The sequence below is a fragment of the Epinephelus lanceolatus genome, chromosome 3 (assembly GCF_041903045.1).
Source record: "Epinephelus lanceolatus isolate andai-2023 chromosome 3, ASM4190304v1, whole genome shotgun sequence".
NCBI lineage: Eukaryota > Metazoa > Chordata > Actinopteri > Perciformes > Serranidae > Epinephelus > Epinephelus lanceolatus.
This window is the reverse complement of record NC_135736.1, coordinates 4,594,873-4,618,584: the sequence shown is the minus strand read 5'-3', so window position 1 is coordinate 4,618,584 and position 23,712 is coordinate 4,594,873. Positions and strand designations below refer to the sequence as shown.

The 23,712-nt window shown below is 39.6% G+C and overlaps 1 protein-coding gene and 2 non-coding genes across 3 annotated transcripts; 2 read left to right on the top strand and 1 right to left on the bottom strand.

Moving 5' to 3' along the window:
- Positions 1-5,824: 5,824 nt before the first annotated feature.
- Positions 5,825-5,898, top strand: trnai-aau (transfer RNA isoleucine (anticodon AAU)). The gene has a single exon. It is a non-coding gene; the product is annotated as a tRNA-Ile (tRNA).
- A 317-nt stretch (positions 5,899-6,215) lies between these two features.
- Positions 6,216-6,287, top strand: trnaq-cug (transfer RNA glutamine (anticodon CUG)). The gene has a single exon. It is a non-coding gene; the product is annotated as a tRNA-Gln (tRNA).
- Positions 6,288-6,558: 271 nt separating this feature from the next.
- Positions 6,559-22,416, bottom strand: exosc9 (exosome component 9). The gene is made up of 12 exons (XM_033623146.2): positions 22,241-22,416; positions 21,868-21,962; positions 20,616-20,735; positions 20,343-20,445; positions 20,080-20,217; positions 14,014-14,096; positions 10,561-10,693; positions 10,238-10,326; positions 9,963-10,109; positions 9,670-9,857; positions 7,189-7,267; positions 6,559-7,077 (listed from the first exon to the last, which is right to left on the bottom strand). The coding sequence occupies exons 1-12, from the start codon at positions 22,304-22,306 to the stop codon at positions 7,014-7,016; spliced, it is 1,305 nt and encodes a 434-aa protein (XP_033479037.2). The 5' UTR covers positions 22,307-22,416; the 3' UTR covers positions 6,559-7,013.
- Positions 22,417-23,712: the final 1,296 nt, after the last annotated feature.

Below are 23,712 nucleotides of genomic sequence, written 5' to 3'. Positions count from 1 at the left end.
ATATGTTAATATATACTAGAAATGTACCATAAAAACGCAAAAACAGCAACTACACATGATTACAAACACCAGCTAAGATACACCATGACACTGGCATACTGTATAGAAGATTGCATATAAAAATCCTGCAATAGTGCTTTGAATGCTGAGAGGAACCAATGAGTGCAACTTTAAGTCCCTCTGCAGAAGATTCCACATATAAGGAAACTCTGTACGTACCCTCGCTACAGACAATAAAAACATGTTTTGTAAACGGAGAGTAGCCATTGTCAACTTTTTTGCTCAATGAACACATAAGTATGCTGGAAGCAGGTCAAGAATGATTTGTAAACAAGAGAATGCAGATGAAAAAGTCTACGAAATTGTAAGAAGAGCCAGCCAACCCAAGCATACAGTGATGAGTTAGTGGCCTACAGTTGGTAATAAATCTCAATGCACCATGGTACACAGAGTCCAAACCATGCAAACACTGGGAGGGTGCATTCATATATAATACATCCCCATAATCAAGCACAGTCAAGAATGTGGCAGAGATCAGTATCTTTTTGGCCAAGAAAGAAAGGAAGTTTCTTCTTTGAAAATAAAAACCCAGTTTCAGCTTCAGCCTTTTACGAGTAGTTCAGTGTGTGGCTTAAAAAAAAGACAATCATCTAACGCAATGCTCAGATATCTATTTGATGAAACACACTCTATGTCCTTGTTCTGAAGTGTAACAATAGTTAGGAGATTTGAAGGCTTCACTTTGGCTTTTGTGAATAACATGCACTTTGTTTTATCAGCATTCAAGACGAGCTTCAGATTGAACAGGAACTGCTGAACAGCACTGAATGCTAGTTGAAGCTGTGAGAGAGCCTGAGTCTGAATGGAAACAGAGCAATAAATGACTGTGTCATCAGCATACAGATGAACACATGTATCACATACACTATGGCAGAGGCTATTTAAGTAGATACAGAAGAACAGAGGCCCTAGTACTGACCCTTGAGACACCCGAATGGCAGTTGTAAGAGGGGCAGACAACATGCCCTCCTCTTGTACATATTGCACTCTGTCCGATAAATAATTTGCAAACCAAACAACTGCTTTGCCTGATAGATCAATATGATGTAATCTGTTTATCAATATTTTATGATCTACCTTGTCAAAGACCTTAGACAGGTCGATAAATAGAGCAGCACAATGCAGACCACTATCCAAGGAATGTACAATATCATTGACAACTTTTAAAGCACCAGTGGTTGTGCTGTTTTTTTCTGAATCCAGATTGATGAACAGATAAAATATCATTTTCCTGTAAAAACTCTTTTATCTGCTCAGAAACTGAAAATTCTAAGAGTTTGGCCAGGGCTGAGAGTTTAGAGATGGGCCTATAGTTGTTTAACTGGGTTGGGTCTCCAGCCTTTGATAAGGGCAGAACAAAAGCAGACTTACAGATTAGAGGAAAGACACAGAAAGATAAAAAGTTAAATTAAAGGAGAGGATATGAAATCAGCTGCTAGATTTACAAAGTAAGGCTCAAGATTATCAGGACCTGCTGACTTGTTAATATCAAGCATCTTTAGTGCCTTACAAACCTCTGTGCAAGTAAACATTGTGAAACGAAAAGGTTGCTCTATAATCAGAGATGGATCAGAATGGCATTGTTCATATTAGTGTTGCTGAGGCTTGCATCCTCACAGTACTAATAATAACTAATGATGGTTGTTTGTGAATAATTGTTAAAAAAAATACGTCAAGAATAAAGTAAGGGACATTTTAACTCTTAGAAAATATAAATATTATAATAACTGCATTAAAACACATATTAACACAGAAGAGAATGTCCTGTTACAGGGTGGACATTTGGTCTCTCTCACATGTAAAGAATTTAGTCCAGAATATGAGATCATAATATCCTGAGCTGGACCAATATATTTTTCTTGCAGTTTAACATGCCCACATAGATGAAATAATAAAATCATGTAAAATCTTGTATTTTGTATTTAGGTATATCATGCTGAAATGGCACTGAATAGTAGAAAACTCAGCAAACTCCAGTAAAGAATGTTTCGCTAACCTGCAAAACACACGCAATGGAGCAGCATCAGCCATTAGCACAAGTTGTGAGCTGTAATTCAGCAGTAAATAAGAAGCTATGTGTGTCTAACTGTGGATGGTGGAGCTGCTGAATGGCTTTGTAGAGTTTGTTACTTAACGAGTTAACTATATTCTTCTACCTTAGTCAGTGAAAACCAGATGGGACATCCAAAGAGGCTTATCCTGAAATAGTGAAACTGTTCAATTAGTTGTGAGGTAAAACAATATTATTTGCATCACAGACTTAAAGATAGCTTTATTATGGCCATATGAAACCTTCTATATAGTAACGTGTGTCATGCAGACCTGAAAATGATAACTTGAGCTGTGGATTCCTTTACCATTAGCTGTGCTGAGTTGTGTTGTAAGATGCCTGTTTTTTTCCACTAGTCAGACAAGTTTGAATAGTACCACAGATCATCTGACATCATAAATCTGTCTTAACTCTCAGTATTATCAAAGGTGTGACTGTTTTGTGTCACCTACAGGAGCACCAGTGTGGTTTACCTGTCGCGGTGCTCCTGAGATTCTCACTCATTGTGATCTAGAGGAAGACTGTTAAACACAGAGTTCCTCTTGACTGTTTACACAAAGTCCCAACCTGTTTTTAAGAGAACAGGGTGGGGTTTTAATTGAGCAAAGTGCAGGATGTCTTGATGAATCATTTTGAGCTCAGGGCCAAAATTACTGGGTGACAGCTTTGGATGTGATTCAACTACTGTCATGTATGATTGGCGTATATATGTCTGCCTTTATCTTAAGGATCACACCATATGTAAGCAGTACCAACTAAAGCAGTGTGTACATTTATGACTGAGAGTTGGGAATGCTGCCAACATCATCAACTGCCAAAGCAACAACATATTGTATAGCTTGACACCAGACAGAAAAATGTCCCTGCTCTTTGGCCTTCTACATTTCCTTCCTCTACAGCAATGTGAAGACTACCCTCTACAACAATGTAAAGACTACATCAGTGTACACTTTGCAGTTTTTGTCCCAACATCATGTCCCCTCCTTATATGAAATACCATCGTCTCACCCAGTTTCGTGTGTGAACATGCCAGACCATGAGAGAAAATCATTTCTTTGACACCGTTTCATGGGATCTTTTGTACATGCCATGCTTTACGGCCAGAAGGTGTTTTGCAAAGAATCCTTTCAAATTGATGTAAATATATAATCAAGCTTTAATAAGCTTTTATACCTTTAAGACATCAGTCTTTGACAGTGTATCCCAAACTTCATTGTCCCCTTGAAATGTGCATGCCATTCACACAATAAAAGATTGTGGTTGGGTGTGTGTTAAAGGTGTGAAGTGGTTCCCATTAAATGTTCCTGTTAACAAAGCACGCAAAAGCCGGTGGTGACCGGTACCATGCAGTACACTAAATCCCTAAGGGGAAGACAAAAAAAGCCACTGGATTTTGATGAAGACATGAGTTTTTAACATGTTATTTGTGTGTACTGTAAACCACAGAAAGAATGCATCAGTGGCAGCTGACAGTCAATGTAATGATACAACTGATAAATGTGTGTTTTAGGGTGCTTTCACACCTTTAGTTGGGTTTAATTGGTCTCACCAGAGGGATAAATTGATACATTGTTGAACTTAAGTTCTGGTTCAGTTCCCGTTGACACCAACCGTTTTGCAAACAAACCAAAAGGAGTAAACATTAAGTTCTACCAACTGACAGGTAACTTGTTGATTGGACAGTTTTGGTGTATGTCATCATGCGTCATCAGTGCACCATCAGGATGCACGCAGGGAAATCAGATTATGGTGGCTGACAGACATTTATGCAGCAGCACGTTAATGCTTCTAAAGGGTTCTGATTTTAAGTATTATGAGTAGGCGATTATTAGACTACAAATCAATGGCATGTTATGAATAATGACTAACATAGCAACAGAATGAAAAGAAGGCATCTTAGATAGTAATGATTTGGGGCTTAATACTGAGGGATGACTGTCACACACTTTTTAATGGAATTAATGAACTGACAAAGTAGACAGAGTCAGATACAATGATGGCAGTTGTAACAGCTTTTTAATCAGGGAAAATACCCCACTGACATGCATATGTGTTACCATGGTTACACGAATGCATAAGCATGAATAGGTTATGGGATATACATGGCCTCTATCAGGATCAATTATGAGATTGCAGACAGATTTCACGATCGGCAGATGGATTTTTTATTGGTTTAGCTGTTGAAATCATGCTGAAATCACATTATGCTATCATAAAATCCTGTGGTTGGTTAATTTTCTTTCACACCACAAACAAACCGCACAGGAGTCCTTTCGGAAGTGGACCAAGACCCACCTTTTCAAGTGGTCTCCATTAGGTTGTTTGGTCCACACCAGGGTTTGACTGACAGCTTTCACACCAGCCCTACAAACCATACAAACAGCACAAACGGACCAGAGTTCATTTTAACCGAACAGGTTAGGAGTGAAAGCACCAAAAGAGTTTAATTTACCTTAAATCAAAAAATGTCCATCTTTCAAAAATAACCTGTGTTTGTGTAAGAAAGAAGAGATCTGAAGAACTGTTAACCAGCAGGCCTGCTAGATGAAAACTGCTGATGCTAAATAGTATTATGTTAGTGATGTTTGTAAGATGAGGCATTGTAGTAAGATACTGGGTGAGCACTGAGCACAAGCTCAAGTCAGAGAAGTCTTATTATCTGTTAACCCTATGGGCCCTAGGCCTTTTTTGGGTTATTTTTACTGCCTTTACTTTTAAGCTCATATCACAGTCATTATAAAGGCTACATACACATGCTATATCTTGTTTTTTTCAGGACAATCTGGGATAACCAGATTTGCCACCATTCCATGTCCTTCTATGTGCCTGTATTTTATATTAATTTTTATATCAATGAAAAAAACAAATCTGTGTTACTAAATTCTTACATTTTTACATGTATCTCACCATAGCAAGTTGGAAGTTGACATATTCTGCCATATCTGAAGAGGGGAGACTCTCTGGAATCTGGCAATATAAGAACCATGATGGTGGGACATTCTGTCACTTCACAGTGACATGTGATTTGTGCCAGGCGGACATGATTGCCAGTATTTTTTCATTATTGCAAGAAATTCCATTGACTCATTCACAAGTCAAAAATGTGTTTTATCTGAAAGAAACATGCAATATTTACATCTAAGATCATAGAAAAATAGTAATCATATTATTCCTCACAATATGAAGTGACTGATAACAAGATGTGTATCATGGATTGTAAAGAAATTTGTGAGGTTTTTATTTTGTAGACAATTGATCTGCCTCTGACTCAGACCTAGCAATTCCCCTGAATATGTTTCTCAGTTTCCCTGACTGTCCAAACAAAACTCCCAAATCATTAACCCAATTCAGAGCATTCCGGATAAATAATGAGGCAGTGCAGGCGTTTTGTGTTATTAAATTAACACAATGGGCAGCACAATGCAAAAAGGGAGCGACGGGTTGCAGTTGCCTAATTATGGCCTGGGCTCCGTTGTATTTGCCAGCCATATTTGCAGCCCCATCATATGCTTGGCCACACAACCCAGTGATATGCAGGTTTAGTCGCTGCAAGACATCTGTTAGGGTATTTTGTGCCTTTTCAGCACTTTGGTTAACTGTGGTTTTGTCCAGATTTTTTTTCTTTGTTATTGATGTGACTTGATGTGAAAACATGTCAAGCTATACTTTCACAATAATTCTTTAGAAAGGATTTATGCCAGTGATAACGTCATGGGCCGGTTAGCTCAGTTGGTTAGAGCGTGGTGCTAATAACGCCAAGGTCGCGGGTTCGATCCCCGTACGGGCCATACTTACATGTTTTTGATCTGAACTAGTATGATAAACTCCCAAATGAGTGCAGCACCTACATTTCGTTTCATAATTGTTCATAATACTACGAACCTGTCGAATGTTAGCGAAAAAAACTGCATAATTTTATTGTCAAAGATATTAAATTATTATATTATCAATGATTGTTATTGATTATATTATCGATGACACATTTTCGGTCTTTTCAGTACACGTGTATGTAGGCAATAGATAAAACAATCTATATCTAAAAATCAGTCTCACTTGGAGTCACACTATAGTTACTATGTAACAAATATCCTTATGCCAATAGAGTGGTTCCATGGTGTAATGGTTAGCACTCTGGACTCTGAATCCAGCGATCCGAGTTCAAATCTCGGTGGAACCTAGTAATTTTATCATTGAAGTTCATCGGTTCACCTTGTATAAACTGTCTGTATATGTATGTATATATGCATGGTCCCAGAGATAGTCAAAGATCTAGCTGTAATGGCAAATGTCATTCAGACTACACACACACACATATATATATATTCTGAGTAATATTTGCCTTTATAGCTAAATCTTGTGCACCATAAACACCATATAATGAAAAAAGTTGCAGTATATTCGGATCAATATTGATTGTTCTGAATCAAACCAAAAATTTTACAAAAAAGTTTTATATTTTCCCATTTTATTTCGACACACAATCGGCACCCCAGACACTTCATCACATTTTTCTCACAAAATACATAATTTTGCAAACATAAGTGAAATGTAAAAGTCTGAATATTTCCTTTGATCCTACCTATTCAAAACCTTTGTGAACTGTTAAAGCAATTCTGTAAAAAAAAAAAAGATAATAATTTTTTACACACTGGTAAATGCAGCCTGTTTTTACATCGATCCAAATCACCACAAACAAGAAACAGTCTTCATGTTCTCAGTGTAAAAATCCAACACTTGGAAGTATTTCTTTACTGTAGCATCTATTTGATTCCCATTTCTCAGCTTTAGCAGGTAGGAATCATTTAAGCCAGGACAGGAGTCTTTATTCGGCAGAGGGGATGCAGTGTGTGACATTACTGTAGATATACAGGTCTCTGTGCGGGAGCTCCAGTAGAGCCTTCTTTTATTTTTTCTGTCTTTTCTTTGACGTTGCTGCCCCCTTCTGTTGAAAACTGGATCCTGTATTTCTGATAGCAAGAAAAGGGATGTTAATTAAAAAACAACCTGATAATCTATGTGCAGAATGTGCATACCCCCTCAGTTGCAAACTACATCTCTCATGTGTAGAAAACACCTACTTAGGAGCTTTGTCTGGTGTCTCTGGATGAAGTATGACCACTTCCTCCTCTTCACTGTCAGATATCTCCACCACATCTCCTGTAGGTCAACACAAATTTGTTTTCAAGTTATAATAAAGAATGTTGAATAAAACTTTATGACCTAAGTTATATAACATGTAAAGGTGTGGGCCTGTCAGATTGTGGTTTTGATTAAGTAGCTATAAAAGGCAGCTGGAGCAGCTATGTCTCCCACCCTCTGGTCACAGCTTGCCCACAACATCTACATGTCAGTTCACGATCTGCACCCTTTGCTCTTTGGCCCAGAAGCGGAAGCCTCAACAAAGTAAGCAATTAGCTAGCTATGAAGTATTACATTAAAAGACAGGTGGTTAAGGTTAAGGTGAGGGTAATGGGAAGGGTAGATCTCATTACTTATGCTAATGCTAAGTTAGTGATTAACTAATATTAGCTATGAAGTACTATGTTAAAAGAGAGGCCATTAAGGTTTAGGTAAGGGTATTGGGAAGGCTACATTTTGTTTTTTATGCTAACACGTAGTTAGCAATTGGCTAGTTATGAATTATTACAATGGGGTTTAGGTTAAGGTAATGGGAAGGGTTACATCTCGTTATTCATAAACTGAAAAACACCTTCATGTATTATTAATTAGAAAGTGTATTATTGCTACATTTGGTCTCATTTATTCACTGCAGTGTAGCATGGTAACAGAGTCCAGATGACTGTTGTCTTGGTGGACTTGTCTTGTACTGGTGGTGGGCACGGTTCGTAGGGGCATGTCGTGTATGCTACAAACGTAATGTGTCTGCAGATGTAGACCCTTTGTGTTTGTAAACACTGATTACATATTTTGTGGGCAGAGCCAAACTAGTGGCAGAAAGGGACAGCACTAGTGTCAGTGTGAGGGCCAAATAAAACGTAAAAAGCACTATAACATTTATATTTCTTAACCGATTGCAATGAGTCATTTGACATCCATCCATATCGACATGTAGTAGAAAAAAAAGTTTTGTCTCCACTTAATTAGAATCTCAATATTTAGGCTAATCACTGCTGCCCGATGCTCAGTAGAGGAGTGTGTGTTTGGCTTATATGAACTGAATTATTCATGTGATGAAAGCTCAATCATCATAAGAATTGTAAAAACTCACATTTGTCAAGCATGGATTTGGCTTACTGTCCTTGATTAATAGTCATGGGGACGTATCCATATAATATAATTTAATGTGGAAGTACAACTTATCTGTGGTGCCCTTTGTAATATGAGCAGTGGTGAAAGTTACTATATTCTGTTATGATCAAGGAGTTAACACGCAGACAGCGTTAGCTAGCGAGTTGAAAAGTTGTCTCATGTTACTTCCACATTAAATTACATTATATGGGGACATTTCCACAAGTATTAACCAGGGACAATAAGACAAATCCATGCTTGACAAACTTGAGTTTTTACTGCTCATTATGACGATGAATTATTTTTCACCACGCCAGTAATTCAGTTCATATAAGCCAAACACACACTCCTCTACCGAGCGATTATAGCTTGAATGTTAAGAGTATAATTAACTGGAGACTAAACTTTATTTTCTACTGCACTTTGATTCTAATGTACATACCTATGAATGTATGTGTATATGTCTGTGGTGCTACACTAACAAACTCACCCCGAGTATTGCAAACGTTACAGGCCAGACTTCATAGACTTCATATACCTTGTGGAAAAACCTAGTGTCTAATCGAAAGAATAACTCAAGGCTTACAAATCTCTCGATGCATACAGTTCTGTACTTTGCCGCCACATGCAGGATGTTAGATACAGAGATTTGTCAGATTTTATTTATTACAGACAGACGTGCTGCCAAGCCAGCAACACGGACATAAAACTAAGCAATATAAGACATAAACAAGTGAAACAACAATATACTGATGGCAAACTGCACTTCATGGCTCAGTTAGTATTAACTTATTTTCATTGTTTCATGCATTTTAGAACAATGGAAATACTGCTGCAGCTAGGTGGATGTAAACATAGGGCGAAATATTATTTCATGATGTAACTGCAGAGCTCTATGAATTGCATATGTGAATATTATTCAGATTTTTCATTCACATCAAATTCTAGCAACCACGAAGGTCTTTGTTTAGCTTCCAACAGCCTCTTAGTGACGGTTTTCTATAAAAATGAAGGTTACTTTTTTCGTATTCCTGTTCCGACATCCAACAGAACAAGAAGACATTTTTATTCCAGGTACCTCAACCGTTTCTCCCTGGTATTTTTCTGCTACCAGTATGCCCACGCAACTGCTGTGACGTAACTGTGACGTCCACTCAAAATTGGTCTATACATGTCTCGTTTTGACATCTGTTTCCTAACTGTTGCATCACCATCCCATTAAAACTACTTCATGTCTGTCTCTTTAGCAACAGTAATCCTCCCTGTATCATTTTTACTTGACATTAACATTGAAATAAAAATGAAATAACCTCCTCTGGTGTTCTCCTTTTCGTACGGTTCCTCCTCCATCTTTGTTAATTTTCCCACTTGTTCTTCACCATTGCTGTCATTTTCCTCCTTTTCCTCTTCATCCTCCTCCTCCTCCAGTCCCCATGTGTTCTGCAGCCCCTGTCCTACCTGACCCACTCCTGGAACGGGCACCACTGGGGAAGGGACCCTGGTATGTATGGTTAAGGAGCCACAGTGGATATAATATGGCAGAGGTAAAAGGACACATTGTCCAGATAAATGCTGTTGTTATTTAGGGCTCAGTAAAGGATACATCTGAGGTGGGGCCTCTTCTTTCTGGACAATACCATCGACTCTGTCTGTCACATCTGTCATCTCCACTGGAGTCTCATCCATTTTTAGTGCTGTGATTCGCTCCTGAGGCATAGACTCTGCAAAACCACACCTACCACCTGCCTTCCTGGAAAATGTAAAAACACAGAGTTCTTCTATATCTTCTAATGACAATACCAGGAGTTAAAACAGTGGTTAATATGTCCACGTCCACGGTGTGGTACTGAAGTGTGGTAATGTGATGTCACTGCTCACCTTGCTTTCTTGTCGTTCTCCAGGGCTTTACCGATGAGTTCTGTGATTTCAGAAACTTTGACACTGGCTATTTTACTGCATCTCATAACCTTCAACACCACACACAAAAATAAATTGGTGTTAAACTCTGTATTTTTCTCATGTGAATACTTTTTTTTAATTTACTCCAATTGTAGTAAACTTTTCTGTTATTTTCTGTGTTTTTCAGACAGCAGCTCTCCCAGTGAAGGGCGATAGTGAAGCTTTACAGTGATATCACTGTTTAACATAATTGTGGCTGTAAAACTTAAACAGCAGTGGAGTATTATCTAGCTTGCATTCACCTGCTCTTTAAGCAACATGATACCTCCGCTGGATTGAATGGAGCAGATTTCTCTGTGTTTGTTCATAGCAATCATCAGCAAGCCGTCCATCACTCGCTCCTCCCGTTCACAGGGATCCACCAGCAGATAAGTTCTGCAAGAAGTACAGCAGAAAAAACCTTGGTATGAGGAAGAATAATGTTCACCTGATGACTGGTGAGCTCTAATCAGTCTACCTGCTCCCCATCTGACCACTATTTGGAGATTCAAAGGTTTGTGAATTGGTGTGAGGATAACCACCTACTTTTGAATGTCGATACAATCCAAGACATGATGTTTGACCCTAGGGCAGTCAGTGACCGCAGGTCTGTGTCAGGTACAGTATCACAGCTCGGTTCGGTAACCTCTCTGTGCAGTTAAAAACCAAACTGTTTTGGTTGATCCATACTGTATGGAAAATCACTGGTGTTAAAGAGAAAACTTCCCTGCAGACTATTTATGAACAGGCTACTCAAAGTTACACCAATAAGATCATCCATGAGTCATCTCATGTTCTACGTACTATGTAGAACATTTCTGTAGAAATTTCCTTCCTCTGGTAGGAAATTTAGTCCTTCGCTGTAGACTGACCGGATTTAAAAATTCACTTATCCCTATGTATATAAAGGTATTTTTAGCGCTTGATGTTATTTGTTTATCTTTTTTTTAAAGAATTATTATTTTTTGGCACTTGACATTGATTTATTCATTTATTTAGGACTGAATTTTTTGAAATCTGACGCATTGACACAGACAACCATTCACACTTACATTCACACCTACAGAGTCACCAATTAACCTATCCCCAGCCTGCATGTCTATGGACTGTGGGAGGAAGCCGAGTGCTCGGAGAAAAGCTAGATGCCACTAAATTCCCCTTAATCTTACACACTGGACCCATAAAAAGGAACACCAGTACAATCACAAGTATGTTATTTCCATGGCCAAGGAAAGTTAATCAGTATTTGTGAACATGAGCTACTCTCTCTCAAAGCCAGAAACCAGAGTAGGAAGTCTCCAACTCGTGATGTCATAGGGTATAAAGCCTGGAACTGCTCCACAAAAAATGAGTAGGAGGCCCAATCCCAAACCGGCCCCTATCCCCTTGCCCTATTCACTCCCCCTCCGTTTGCGCGGTCACGCGGAGCTCCGCCATATTAAGGGCCGTCCCAAACCAATTATCGCTGAGTGCGAGTGGACTGCTCAGCCCTTAGATAGCTAGTGTGCATCAGTGCAGGCTTCTGATGAGCCCAGCAGGAAGCGCAACATCACAATGGAGGAAACAACGTACAAATGTAACAGTTCCGTCTTTCTACTTTGTAAAATATTTTAGATCAAACACACACATTTGTTTTCCTCACACTGACTTTACAGTCTCAAACAAACTCACAGAATGTTTGGTGTCAAAAGATGAAAACCTACATGTCCATATGCTTAAATGAACTATTTAAAACTGTCTAAAAATTCCTTATCCCATTCTCATGATTTTTAAAAAATATATAATTATGTGTTCACAGGGACAGAAGAAAAAACAAAGCAGTTAATTGATCTACGGATTAAAAATGAGTCTCTTTACTAAAAAAAGGAATGCTGCAAAGCAGGGATGGAGGTGAGATTGCCCAGATTAATTAATAAAGTTCATCTGTGAATGTGTAAACTGTGTCTATAAAATATGAACAAGTTAATTACTTTGATTACACTGCACTGTATCTCTTATCTGACATATTCAAGTTTTTTTTTTAAATTTAACTCATTTTAATTAATATTTAAATGTTTTTTTTAATAGCCCGTTGCTCTATTTTGCTTTCACAAAGCATCTGTCTGTATCCATGGTTACATCTGCTTCCTTCTTCCGGTAGAGTGGCAAGGGCGTCCCATGGTTTGGCTTCTCTTTCATACACTTCCTCTTAATCAGGAGTGCCCTCCGCAGCTGCGAGTGTAACTTGATTTGGAGTGACGCTCGGTAGTGAAGTGGTAGTGGGTAGGGAGTGGTTTGGGATTGGGCCGGAGATTGACTTTGTGGGCCCACAGAATGTTTGTTTTCTTTTTTCATACCCAAATGATCTGCATTCTATAGTAGTGTTCTCAGTTCTGAAACAGAAAATGTACCCATATACTCAACATTTCCCTGGCTGCTCTCAGTGTCATCTACAACATCTTTCAGCATTTATTGTCTATGGAGCAGCTCCAGACTATGACATAATAAATCTGAGATTAAGCACTCTAGTTTTTGGATTTAGGAGAGAGTTGTCCCTGTTTACTAATATTTTTGGACTGTCTTAGACCATAGGAACAACATGTATGAATTTTGAAAATGGGCCGTAGTTCCCCTTTAACAATAGTAATTGTTTATTGTATTAAACACTCAGTTACCAATCCTGCAGTAAATCCTACCTTCATGAAGATGTTAAAGAGGTGTTGATTCAACTGTGTGGTCATGTAGTTTGTGGTGCGGTAGAACTGTATTGTGCTATACTGACAGATGTTTCTCTTTGTTGTCCACCTCTCTCTATCAATGACTGGAGGCTAACTACATCCTCTAAACAACCATACAGTTGAATAAACAGTGTGGCCCTCAAATTGCAACCTTAAAGTGATAGTTCAGATCTTTTTAGGTGAGGTCAGTATATTAAATACAGGGATAGTATATAACATACAGTAGATGTCAGTCAGCACGCCTCCAGTCTGGAGATGTAGTCTGGAGTCTGACATGGTAGCTAAGCAATGTACAGCTGTGGAGGGGTGAGCAGTAAAACACATTTTAGCCACCTAGTAGAAGACCCACCTAAGAAAAAAAAATTAATATCACTTTAAGTGTGCTCTGTATTCAGAATCAGAACATTTTCTTTGCTTTACCTTAATCACAGACAGTGATTTCCAATGTAGCCGTTATATTGCACTCGTCAAAGCCAGACTCCATTCAATATGTGTACATGCGCAATTAAGCCGAGCTACAGTTACAGCTCGACCAGGCCATTTAATTGGACTACTGTCTGTGTCCCAGTATATGCGCACAGGAGGGGAATTGATTTATTTACCAAAGTATGTCCAACTCTGCTACTAGAAGCAGTGATATGCCCCCATTCAGCTTGTTAGTACTGGATGTTTTTCTGGTTGACCTAATACGTCACAGACCAAACAATCAACAAACAAGTTAGCTATGGTTACCTAGCAGCAAACTGGTACCATGGTGGACATATTTACAGCTCTCTATATTTGGTCTGTCCAAAACTGCACAGCTCTGGATGTAGATTTTGCCATGTTGTTACCTGCTTCTCCAAACTGGGGCATGCCGACTGACATCTAATGTGTAACTATCTGACTATGGATAAGTACCCAATATACCATTAATAAAAATCAATGAATTATACCTTCAACATTTTGGTACTTAACACAGATAAAGATTCTGTCTTCTTTTCAAATGTGGTGCCTTACCCTTGTTGGAAAAAGGAGAAGCTGACACTGATGGGCATGTGGTAGATGCTCAGAGGAATAGGATCTCTCTCCTCTGGGCTGTACTAGAGAGCACAAAAATAAAAAACACAGTTACAACCAGCACAAGGCATATAAGAAATCAGACCATTTTGATGCGAGTTAACCAGTGGTCACTTGAAGTAATGCAGGAAAGTTCCCACATTATATCCCCTGTGAGCACCATCAAAGAAATTCAAATAACAGAGCTATTTGGTGTCTAGTTCAAATAAACACAAGAAATTTGTGCTCTAGATAAAGGATCAGCGCTCAGTGAATAACCTCCTAAGCCCTATGATAAGCTATTATGGCAAGGCTTAACTATACAGACCAGTGAGCAGTAGGGCTGTCAACGAATATTCTAAATTCGAATTTAAATTCGAATTTGAAAAAAAAAAAAATGGACCTTCGAATGTGAAAACTGATATTCGATTGTGGAGAAAAAAAAACCCACCACTGAAGCTGTCCTCTTTGCGAGTGGGTGTTGGCCTGGGCCGCTGCACTGAACGCACTGCATGACGGGTCAGAGAGGGGGGCGGGCGAGAGGTCCGTGGTCGTTTATAACGTAATGTTATAGATAATTGTTTTATGTGTTTTAATGTGTAGGTATGTAAATGTTTTCAAAGACGTTTATGTTGAAATAAAAATACCTACAAGTAGTTATGTTTCCTTGTTTTAATACATATACAAGTATGTTTCCTTGTATTAGTTTGCCCTCTTGTGGACAGAAAGCGCAAAAAAATTTTTTTTTAATGGTTCGAACCTATGAGTTATTTTTAGAAGGAATATTCAAATGTCATTTTTGAGCAATTTTGACAGCCCTAGTAAGCAGTGATAACTAACACTAGGGGTGTCAAATTATTGCGTTAATTGCGAATAATTAATTACAGCCATATTTAACGTGCTATGTTTTTTGATTGCGTTAATCTCATTTTTAATCTCTAATTTTACAGTTTCTGTATGCCACAGAGTTGCCTTTTATAAAAATCTGTCTGTAGGCGTACGATTGGGCTTCTTTGTGCTTGAGTTGTGGGAGAGCTGCAGCGCAACAGAGCAGAGCCCAGCATCAGAATTGATGACTGTCCCCTGCAGTGGCAGCCTGCTCACTCAGGAGCCTATGAAAAGCTGTCTGCCCTAGCACGCAAGTATCTGACCTCCCGGCAACCTCTGTGTAATTTTCGGGACAATCAGGGCAGGATTCAGGATTCAGGACAACTGCTTGGATTTCGGCACAGTCCCGAAATCCAAGCAGTTGTCCTGAATCCTGCCCTGATTGTCCCAAAAATTACACTAGAGCAGAGTCTGGAGTAGTTATTGCCCGATAAAACATTAAAAACTGATCATGGTGGTTGGTTGAGTTGTCATGCAGCTTTCACCGGCTGCACATTGGCTGCAGCAGTTCCTACATGAATTATGGGTGTTTGAAGAAGAGAAGACAGCGCAAATTGCAGCCGCAAGGAAAGGGAAAGCGCAGGCAGCCACGAGAAGGAGTGATTTGCATGTTGCAGTGCAGCCTCTTGTTCTAACTGTTCAAAACTGTTCTATAAACTGATACAGCTGTAACGAATGTACCAGGCGTCTTTTATTTTGTTAGCTTTTATTTTTTTTATTAAGTTTAAAGGACAAGTACACTTACATTGATCACTTCCATGAAATAAAACAAGAAATTGGAAAAGAGGAAAATAATTTAGAAAATTCTTAAAATAAAATTAGGGAACTGATGACAGATGTATTGTTTCTGTGTATTTTTACATCTATTGTTGCGTTAATCTGCAGCTATGCTTTTAATAAAGCTGACATGTCATGACAGTCAAGCACCCCCCTGGTGGTCGAGGCTGAAGGTTGCAGCACTCTTTATTGGGACTAATCTCAAAAAACAGGAACAAGAACAGAATGTAATGGCTAGGTGTACTGCATATGTGTTCAAGTGTGTTATTGCTGAAAACAATAATTATGACTTTATAAAACCACTTTTTGTAATATATATCAATCTTTTGATCATCTGCCACAATAATGTAATGAATTTAAATGAAAATACCTCAAGTTTAGGGCTTTTCTCAGCAATTTTGAGATGAGATTAAAAAAGAGATTAATTAGATCAATTAATTACAGATCATAATTAATTAATCTCTCCATTTTTTTAATCTCTTGACAGCACTAACTAACACGTCTTTGGGGTCATCAGGTGGGAACCTCCTTTCACCAGTGTTTCATCTAGTTGGTCCCACAACACCTCCAGGAGGCTAGACAGTGATCTCTGGCGTCCCAGAGACACTCCCTTAATGCCATTTCTCACTGCTCCCCGCACCAACCCTTTACCTTACATTACACATGGCTTTCTCAGCCCAAACAGCACTGCCACCTTCAACAAACCCAGGCTCCGTTTATGCGAGCTCCAGGTAGTGACCGTGCTATACTACCGCTAAACTCCAATATAGGTTAAAGTTAAAGTAGATAGAAAAGATTAACTCACAGGATCAGCAAACACAATCACCTTGCAGCATGGTCTCAAATGAAAAGGAATTCAAATGGGCCACTCCCACACTTAAATAACCTTCCTCTTCCTGGATTTTTTTTCATTGGTGGATCTCTCCACCTGATCTCAAGGAGTTATGTACCCTGCCTACCCTGCTGGTCCCCAACTGACATTATTCCTCTTTATCCAAATCCACTGACTTAATCTAGCTGCTTCATCTGACATTTCCTTCACAGTCTTCCTCAAACTCTGTACCCACACTCTGAGTTCCCCCAACTGACCTTGCTATGAATCCCCTACACCCCACTTCCACTGGACAAATCCTAGTTTTCCACCGTCGCTGCTCAGCTTCTGCTCCTAAGTATGCATACCTAAGTCTTCCACTGAGTCTTCCCAAGGAACCGTCAGCTCAATGAAATAAACTATCCGTTGACTCACTGACCACAACACTACGTCAGGCCTCTGATTGGTACAAACTATTTCCTGGGGAACAACAAGCTTTTCCCCTAAATCTACTTGCATTTCCCAATCACAAACACCTTCTAGGCAGCCACACCCTTTCCTCCTTACTAACTTATCACTTCTGTTTTTCTCGCCCTCATGGACAAACTGAATTGCTAAACTCCTATTCTTAAAACCTTCTGAATTTACCTGTCTTCACCTGCAGCTAAACTTTTCAACACCTAGCTATGTCATGTATACCAGCCTTGTGACGAGCTAACTTTACAGCCTGACAAAATATGCTTTAAGGTTGCGGTACCTGAACACAACGGGCATGATGGGTCCTCATTTACCCACAGTTTTCGGTTCTGGGGGGGTTGGTAACACATCGTATGTAGCCCCTACCAGGAATCTAATACGATTCTCCTCCATACTCCACAGGTCCCTCCAACCAAGCTTCCTCTTCTCTACACTTTCCCAATTCAACCACTGTCCCTGCTTAGCCTGGGCCACTACCTTTGCACCCCTTAATATCTCCTCCTGTCTACGTATCTGTTCTACAACCTGCTTTCTTTTATCTTTGGGACCTGCTTTATTCCATATCAGTTTGCCTGAGCCAAGCCCCAGACCTCCCTGGCCAAACTGAACATTACCTACAATCTCTGCATGCCTAAGAGCTGCCTCTGCCTCCTGAACTGCTGATCTTGGGTTCCACTTCCTCCCCTTGGTTGGATTTGGAACCACACTCCTAACTACCACGTCCTTACTCCCAGATAACAAGAGCTCTGTCCTGACCTTGGTACATTTAAATTCCTCTGTTAAACCAGATACTGGCAGCTGAAGTGTCCCTTTCCCATACAATGCAACACTACTTAGACACCCAGGAGCGCCCAACCACTTCCTAATATAGGAGCTGACCAACCTTTCAATTCTCTCCTCAACAGATATTGGAATTTCATAAATTGACAGTGGCCACATTAACCTATATATAGGATAGGATATAGGATATAGCCCAAACTGCAAACACCACAACTTCAACTTTCCTTGAAGTTCTGATATATCTATTCTATCCAATCCTTCTACCACATCTTTTCTAAATTTCACCACCTGTTCCTCATCATTCAACTCCACATTGTACCACCTACCTAAGCTCTTTACTGACTTTTCCCTAATTGTTGGGATTTCCTCATCATCTATGACAAACTTCCTATCCCTTAACATCCCTCTATGTATTGAGATGCTTCTAGACTTACTAGGCTTGATCTTGATGTTGGCCCACTTGATGTTCTTATTTACCTTCTCTAGTAGCCTCTTTGTACATGGCATTGTTGTGGTCACCAGTGTCATGTCATCCATGTAAGCCCTAACTGGTGGGAGATGCAACCCATTCTGCCATCCCTCCCCACCTACCACCCACTTGGATGCCCTGATGATTACTTCCATCGCCATAGTAAATGCTAATGGAGTAATTGTACACCCTGCCATAATACCTATTTCTAGCCTCTGCCAACCTGTTGTGAAACCTGCCATACTTTCACTAAGTTAACAACTACCTGTGGCACTTTGAAGTAGTCAAACGCACTCCCAATGAGGCTATGTGGTACTGAACCAAACGCCTTTGCAAGATCTAAAAATATTACATGCAGGTCCCTTTTTTAAATCTTCACTGCCTGAATCTGGTGCCAGATCATGCTAGTATGCCCTAAACACCCTACAAAACCTGGTATTCCTGCCTTCTGCACCACAGTATCAATTATTCCTTTTCAAGTAGCTAGCTAATCTCTGCGCTACTACACTAAAGAAAATCTTCCCTCTACATTCCAGAGAGAAATTATCCGGAATTGGCTAAGGTCCACAGACTCCTTCTCCTTAGGAATGAGGACACCCCCTGCCCTATGCCATGCTCTTGGGATAATGTGTTTCTCCCAAACTATTCTTAGCTGTTTCCACAAAAATTTAAGGATATCAGGTGCACGTTTATAAACCCGGTAGAAGACTCCATTAGGCCCTGGGGCGGAAGAAGCCTTTGCACGCCTGACCACCTCCTGAACTTCCTTCCACCTAGGTGGCCTGACATCCATCTCATGCTCTATCCCTCCTAATGGAGGGATATTCGGTGGAAAATCTACTATCCTATTCTTCTCTAAATCTGAATATGTATTTCTCAAATATTCTTCAACTGTTGCCTTGCTGCTTTAAGATGCCCTCCCTTTTCCTGGCTAAACAATCCTTTAACAAACTTAAAAGGGTCCCTGAAAAAAGCTGGCCTTGCATATTCCTTCTTTCTCCTTTTTTTCCTGAGATGCTCTGCCCTTCTAAGAACTGCTAGCCTGCTTCTCAACTCCTCTTGCAACACATTAATTCCCTCCCTTTCTTCTTCTGTAGCCTTTTTCCACTGCTTTCTTAACTGTCTCCTTTCCTTGACTAACTTCTCTATTTCTCTTTGCCGCCTAGACTTACCTGACCGTACCCTCTCACTCCTCTTTCTCTCATGCACCCCAAACTCTCTGCACCATATGAGTAAATTATATCTCCCATCTTTTCTAACTTTACTATTGCATTTCCTCTAAGCCTGCTTAAGATTACTGCCAAATACCTATTAACTATCTCCCATTCTTTACTGTCATTTGCCCTAGGCCATCTAACTCTAACCTTTTGCTCAGTGGTTCTCTCTCTGACTGGCCTGCTAACCTCAGTGTCACCTGCACCCCCTCTTACTACTTCCTCCTCCTCAGTGGCAGTGTTACTGAAATCCTGCGAACTGTGGTTTTCTACCTGTCGCTGGACTTCATCCGACTGTCTCGACTGACTTCTTAAGAAATACTGATCAATGCAGCTACACTGCCCTTTCTTTGCCACACACTTCTTCTTTCCCTGATGAGTTCTGAGGCCTTTTATTGATGTTACTTTCTGCCAGCCGCAAGGACAAACCTGAAGCATCTTGTTCTCGATTGTGCTACTTTTGTCCTCTACAGATGCGCTTGCCTTGCCCTGAGTGCTGCTAATTCTTCCTTCGCTGAGTCACAGATCCAATGCATAGTCGTGTCCCAAAGTTTCTCCCAGTTGATCCATTGAAGCAGAGACGCCAGCTGCTGTGTTTACTGCTGACTCACCACTGTGACTTCATCTCCCTGGATGCCCACATCAGGACGTCTGAAGTGGCACAGAGCAGTGATGGCAGCAATGCTGGCAGCATCCATCAGGTTCCCGTCATGATTCAACATGTGAACGTCCACTCTGATCTGCCACACCTGAACACAGACAGACAGACAGACAGACAGACAGACACATACACACACACACACACACACACATCACCATCATAACAATGTAAATGCTTCTTTTCTCTTTGAAGTCTGTTAGTGTGTGTTTTTACCTTCTCTCCAGACACAACACACAGGGACTCAGTATCAATGCACTTGGAGTTCCTCAAGCATCTCTCCAGCTGTCTGTTTAACTTCACTGACAACTCAGACTGTCTGTGGAGAAAGAAACCGCCACAGATCATTTACACACTCTGCACTGGTCAAATAAAGAAGCAGTTTTTCAGACACAGCCTTAGTCTAATGTTTCCCTTAACTCAGTCAAAAATTAACTAAAATAATATGACATGACACACATAAACATAATCTCTTTAGTTTTTCCTCACCTGCCTTGTTCAAATGCTGGTGAGGCCATTGGTGACAACTCAATATTGAAGAACATGATTCCCTCGTTTGGTCGATTTTCTTTAGGAGCCACTAGCTCACATGACACCTGGGCCATGACCCTGTAGAGTGCAGCAGGTTGAGATTCAATTATTACACAAAAAACTTGTTCTTAGATGTAAAAAAAAATCCCATATGAATTTAGAAGCCTTGAATGGACAGTGCTCACTTTGACTCCGTACAACACCAGTGCCTTGAATACACGTGTTGTTCATCCCACAGAATGTTAATTAAAAGTGTATTATAAAACCCCAGGATTTTTCAAGATACCAAACTCCTCATTCAAGGGTAAATGTGTTTTGAAAAAGATGCATCAGAAATCTTGAATCTCCCATCTGATAGAGTGGCACAGTTGCAGGGAAAAAAAATCTTAGAGACTGTTCGCTATTTTTGAGGGGCGAGGGGGTGGTTCAAGAAGGCAGATGCATGTCAAATAACGTTGAAGCAGCACTGGGGAGCACTAGTTTTTTCTTCTGGTTTAGGGAGAGGGGCGTACAAACTTAAATGGTTGTATTTTGCATTTATCTTACTGCAGATTTTTAAAGATGACATGCATGCTTTTTTTTAAATCTCCAAAATTACACCATTTTTTAGAGCCAGAAACTGTAAAAACAAAAATCATAATTAAATTTTCACATTTCTGACAGTCCTTGGACACATCATGAGCGATTCACTTATTTAGCTTAAAATACTGATATTTCATCAAAATTACTTTATTCTACATCTCATTTCAAATCTGGCCAAAAATTAACGGTTTGCACTAACTAACCTGTATGCACAAAAAGAGTGAAAAACCAAGGCTTTTTTCAACTCCAGGATTTTGTCTTCAACTTTTACCTTAACCTTTAAAACATCAAAGGATACGTTTTAAAAATCTAATACATTATTTACGGTGGAGGGAGGGTCATGTACTTTTCATCATTCACCCTGGGAGGCTCAAGGAAAATATTTGCAGCTTCAGGGAGGGTAAAAAAAAAAAAAACAGTTACACCCTATCCAACCCCCTCCTCTGATAAGTAAAGAACAGTCCCTTAGATCTGAACACTGACTGGAAATCCCGTATATGAAGCTAAAACCGTACAGAAAATGTTAGGCTATAGCTAACTTACTTAAGTAAAATTTAGGTTGAAGATTTATGTGGTTTTACAGGTTAAAAAATGCAAATATATTACACACATCTGGTCATCGCTTCACCTGGTTTTTCCCAGATCCACAAAGCAGCATCCATAGTCGGTCCCAAATGTGATCTTCATCTTCCTGTAGTCGTAGGTCTGTCGTCCATCTAAGCGCTGCAGGGAGAGAACAGGAGAAGCTCTTTCAGAACTATCCTTCTTACTTACATATCTATCCATGAACCAAACTCACTGAAATATTATTTCCAATTACTGGAGACTGACTTAGAGAGCCGTAGTGTTTGCTGATAGCGTTAATCTATCTACTGGTTATTAAATGAATTTCAGAGAAATATCCTTAATTATGGATCAGTAACTGTTTGTTTTACCTTTTAACGAACAAGAATTTCGTGTCGGTGCATAAAAGTAGACACAGTACTCAGGAAGCAGCTCACCTTTTTCTCTTCGATGGCTTTGAGCAGGAAATCCCGCTCACAGTTTGACAACGGTGTGTCCTTCATTCTGCACGGTTTTCAGTGGCTGCTGTTAGATTTCAGTTATTTAGTTCATAACTGCACTGCCACTGCTGCTCCGACAAGCATGTGGCCACCATCAATATTTTCTCAACTCTAACCCGGAAGTGCATACTGCAAGCCAGCGTAAAGGTAAGGTATTTTTCTCTGTTTCACTTGGAATTATTCCCAATTAAAATATCTATTATATTAGCCTTTTTGTCTTTATTTTTGACGGGCCATATTTTTCTGGCACCATGCCAACCATGGGACATTTATACTAGAATATGCTGAAAGTCAACTTTTAATTTGAAATGCATCTACGGAGGGTATTTCTGATGCCTTTAAGCGCTCCTCGTGAACTCGTAGTTTGGGGTTTTCAAACTTGTAAATAATTACAGCAAGTACCCTGCTGTGTTTTTTTCTGGAATATTGAAATTTTAGTGCGTATTACACATATTTGATTGATTACTTTCGTGTGAAAACTAACAGAATGGATCCTGTTGGTCCTGGTAGTTTTGAGAGGCTGTATTTTGGAAGCCAATTGACAATTTGACATTTTGTCCTGAGCGTTGTGCATATTTAGGGACTGTTCATTACTTATGACAAGGTAAGGGGTGGTCCAAGATTTCACTTATTTACATTTTAAAGTGATTTTTTATTGCATTTATTTTAAATACTGTCTGAACCAAGCCCTCAAGAACAGCACCAGGCTTTGAAGCCAATTTTACACAGTGGTCAAAGGTAAAACTACATCATCAGGGCCCTAAACAATTTTTCATATAGACTTACACAAAAAAGAGACGCTGTTACTCTGGATACATTTTTGAGTGTCACAACCCCTGCAAAATTATTTGTGTCACTATCAGGATTTAATCCATTTGGTCCGACAATATTTCAAAAGTCCACAAGAGCTGCACAGTTAAATAATTTTATCAACCTTTCAAGTTATCATATCGCTAAAACAGAGGAAGAAGAAGCTATTCAGCCAGCGGATGTTAGCCACTCGGCCGCGCTAGTAAGTCTCCGCTGTACTGGTTCTATGGGCCCCACAATACGGAAGATCTATGTAAAATCATACCATGGAAGTTAAGCTTTCTTGGCTTCATGTGTCATTGAGCATCTTTATAGGAATGAATGAGGGCCCACCTCCAACGTTATATCCAGGTCTCATAATACACTTATGGCCTGAACCCCAGAACCACAACCCCAAATCACCAAAAATTACAGCATTTATCATAGTCAGAAATTGTAGACAGAAATTATAGTTGGATTTTTAATTTCCAGTAGACCTTGGACATATCATAAAAACAAAACAAAACAAAACAAAACAAAAACACATATTATATATTATAAGGTGAAGGGAGTGTCGTGCATTTTCCCCAGACACTAAGGGACGCTTAAGGAAAAACATT

Bases quoted from the DNA above. Each gene is read 5' to 3' on its own strand.
- exosc9 (XM_033623146.2), bottom strand. From the start codon at position 22,306: ATGAAGGACACACCGTTGTCAAACTGTGAGCGGGATTTCCTGCTCAAA. The intron at 21,963-22,240 runs GTGAGCTGCTTC...CTCTCCCTGCAG, and splicing joins AAGCCATCGAAGAGAAAAAG to CGCTTAGATGGACGACAGAC. The intron at 20,446-20,615 runs GTGAGGAAAAAC...CTTTCTCCACAG, and splicing joins CCAGCATTTGAACAAGGCAG to ACAGTCTGAGTTGTCAGTGA.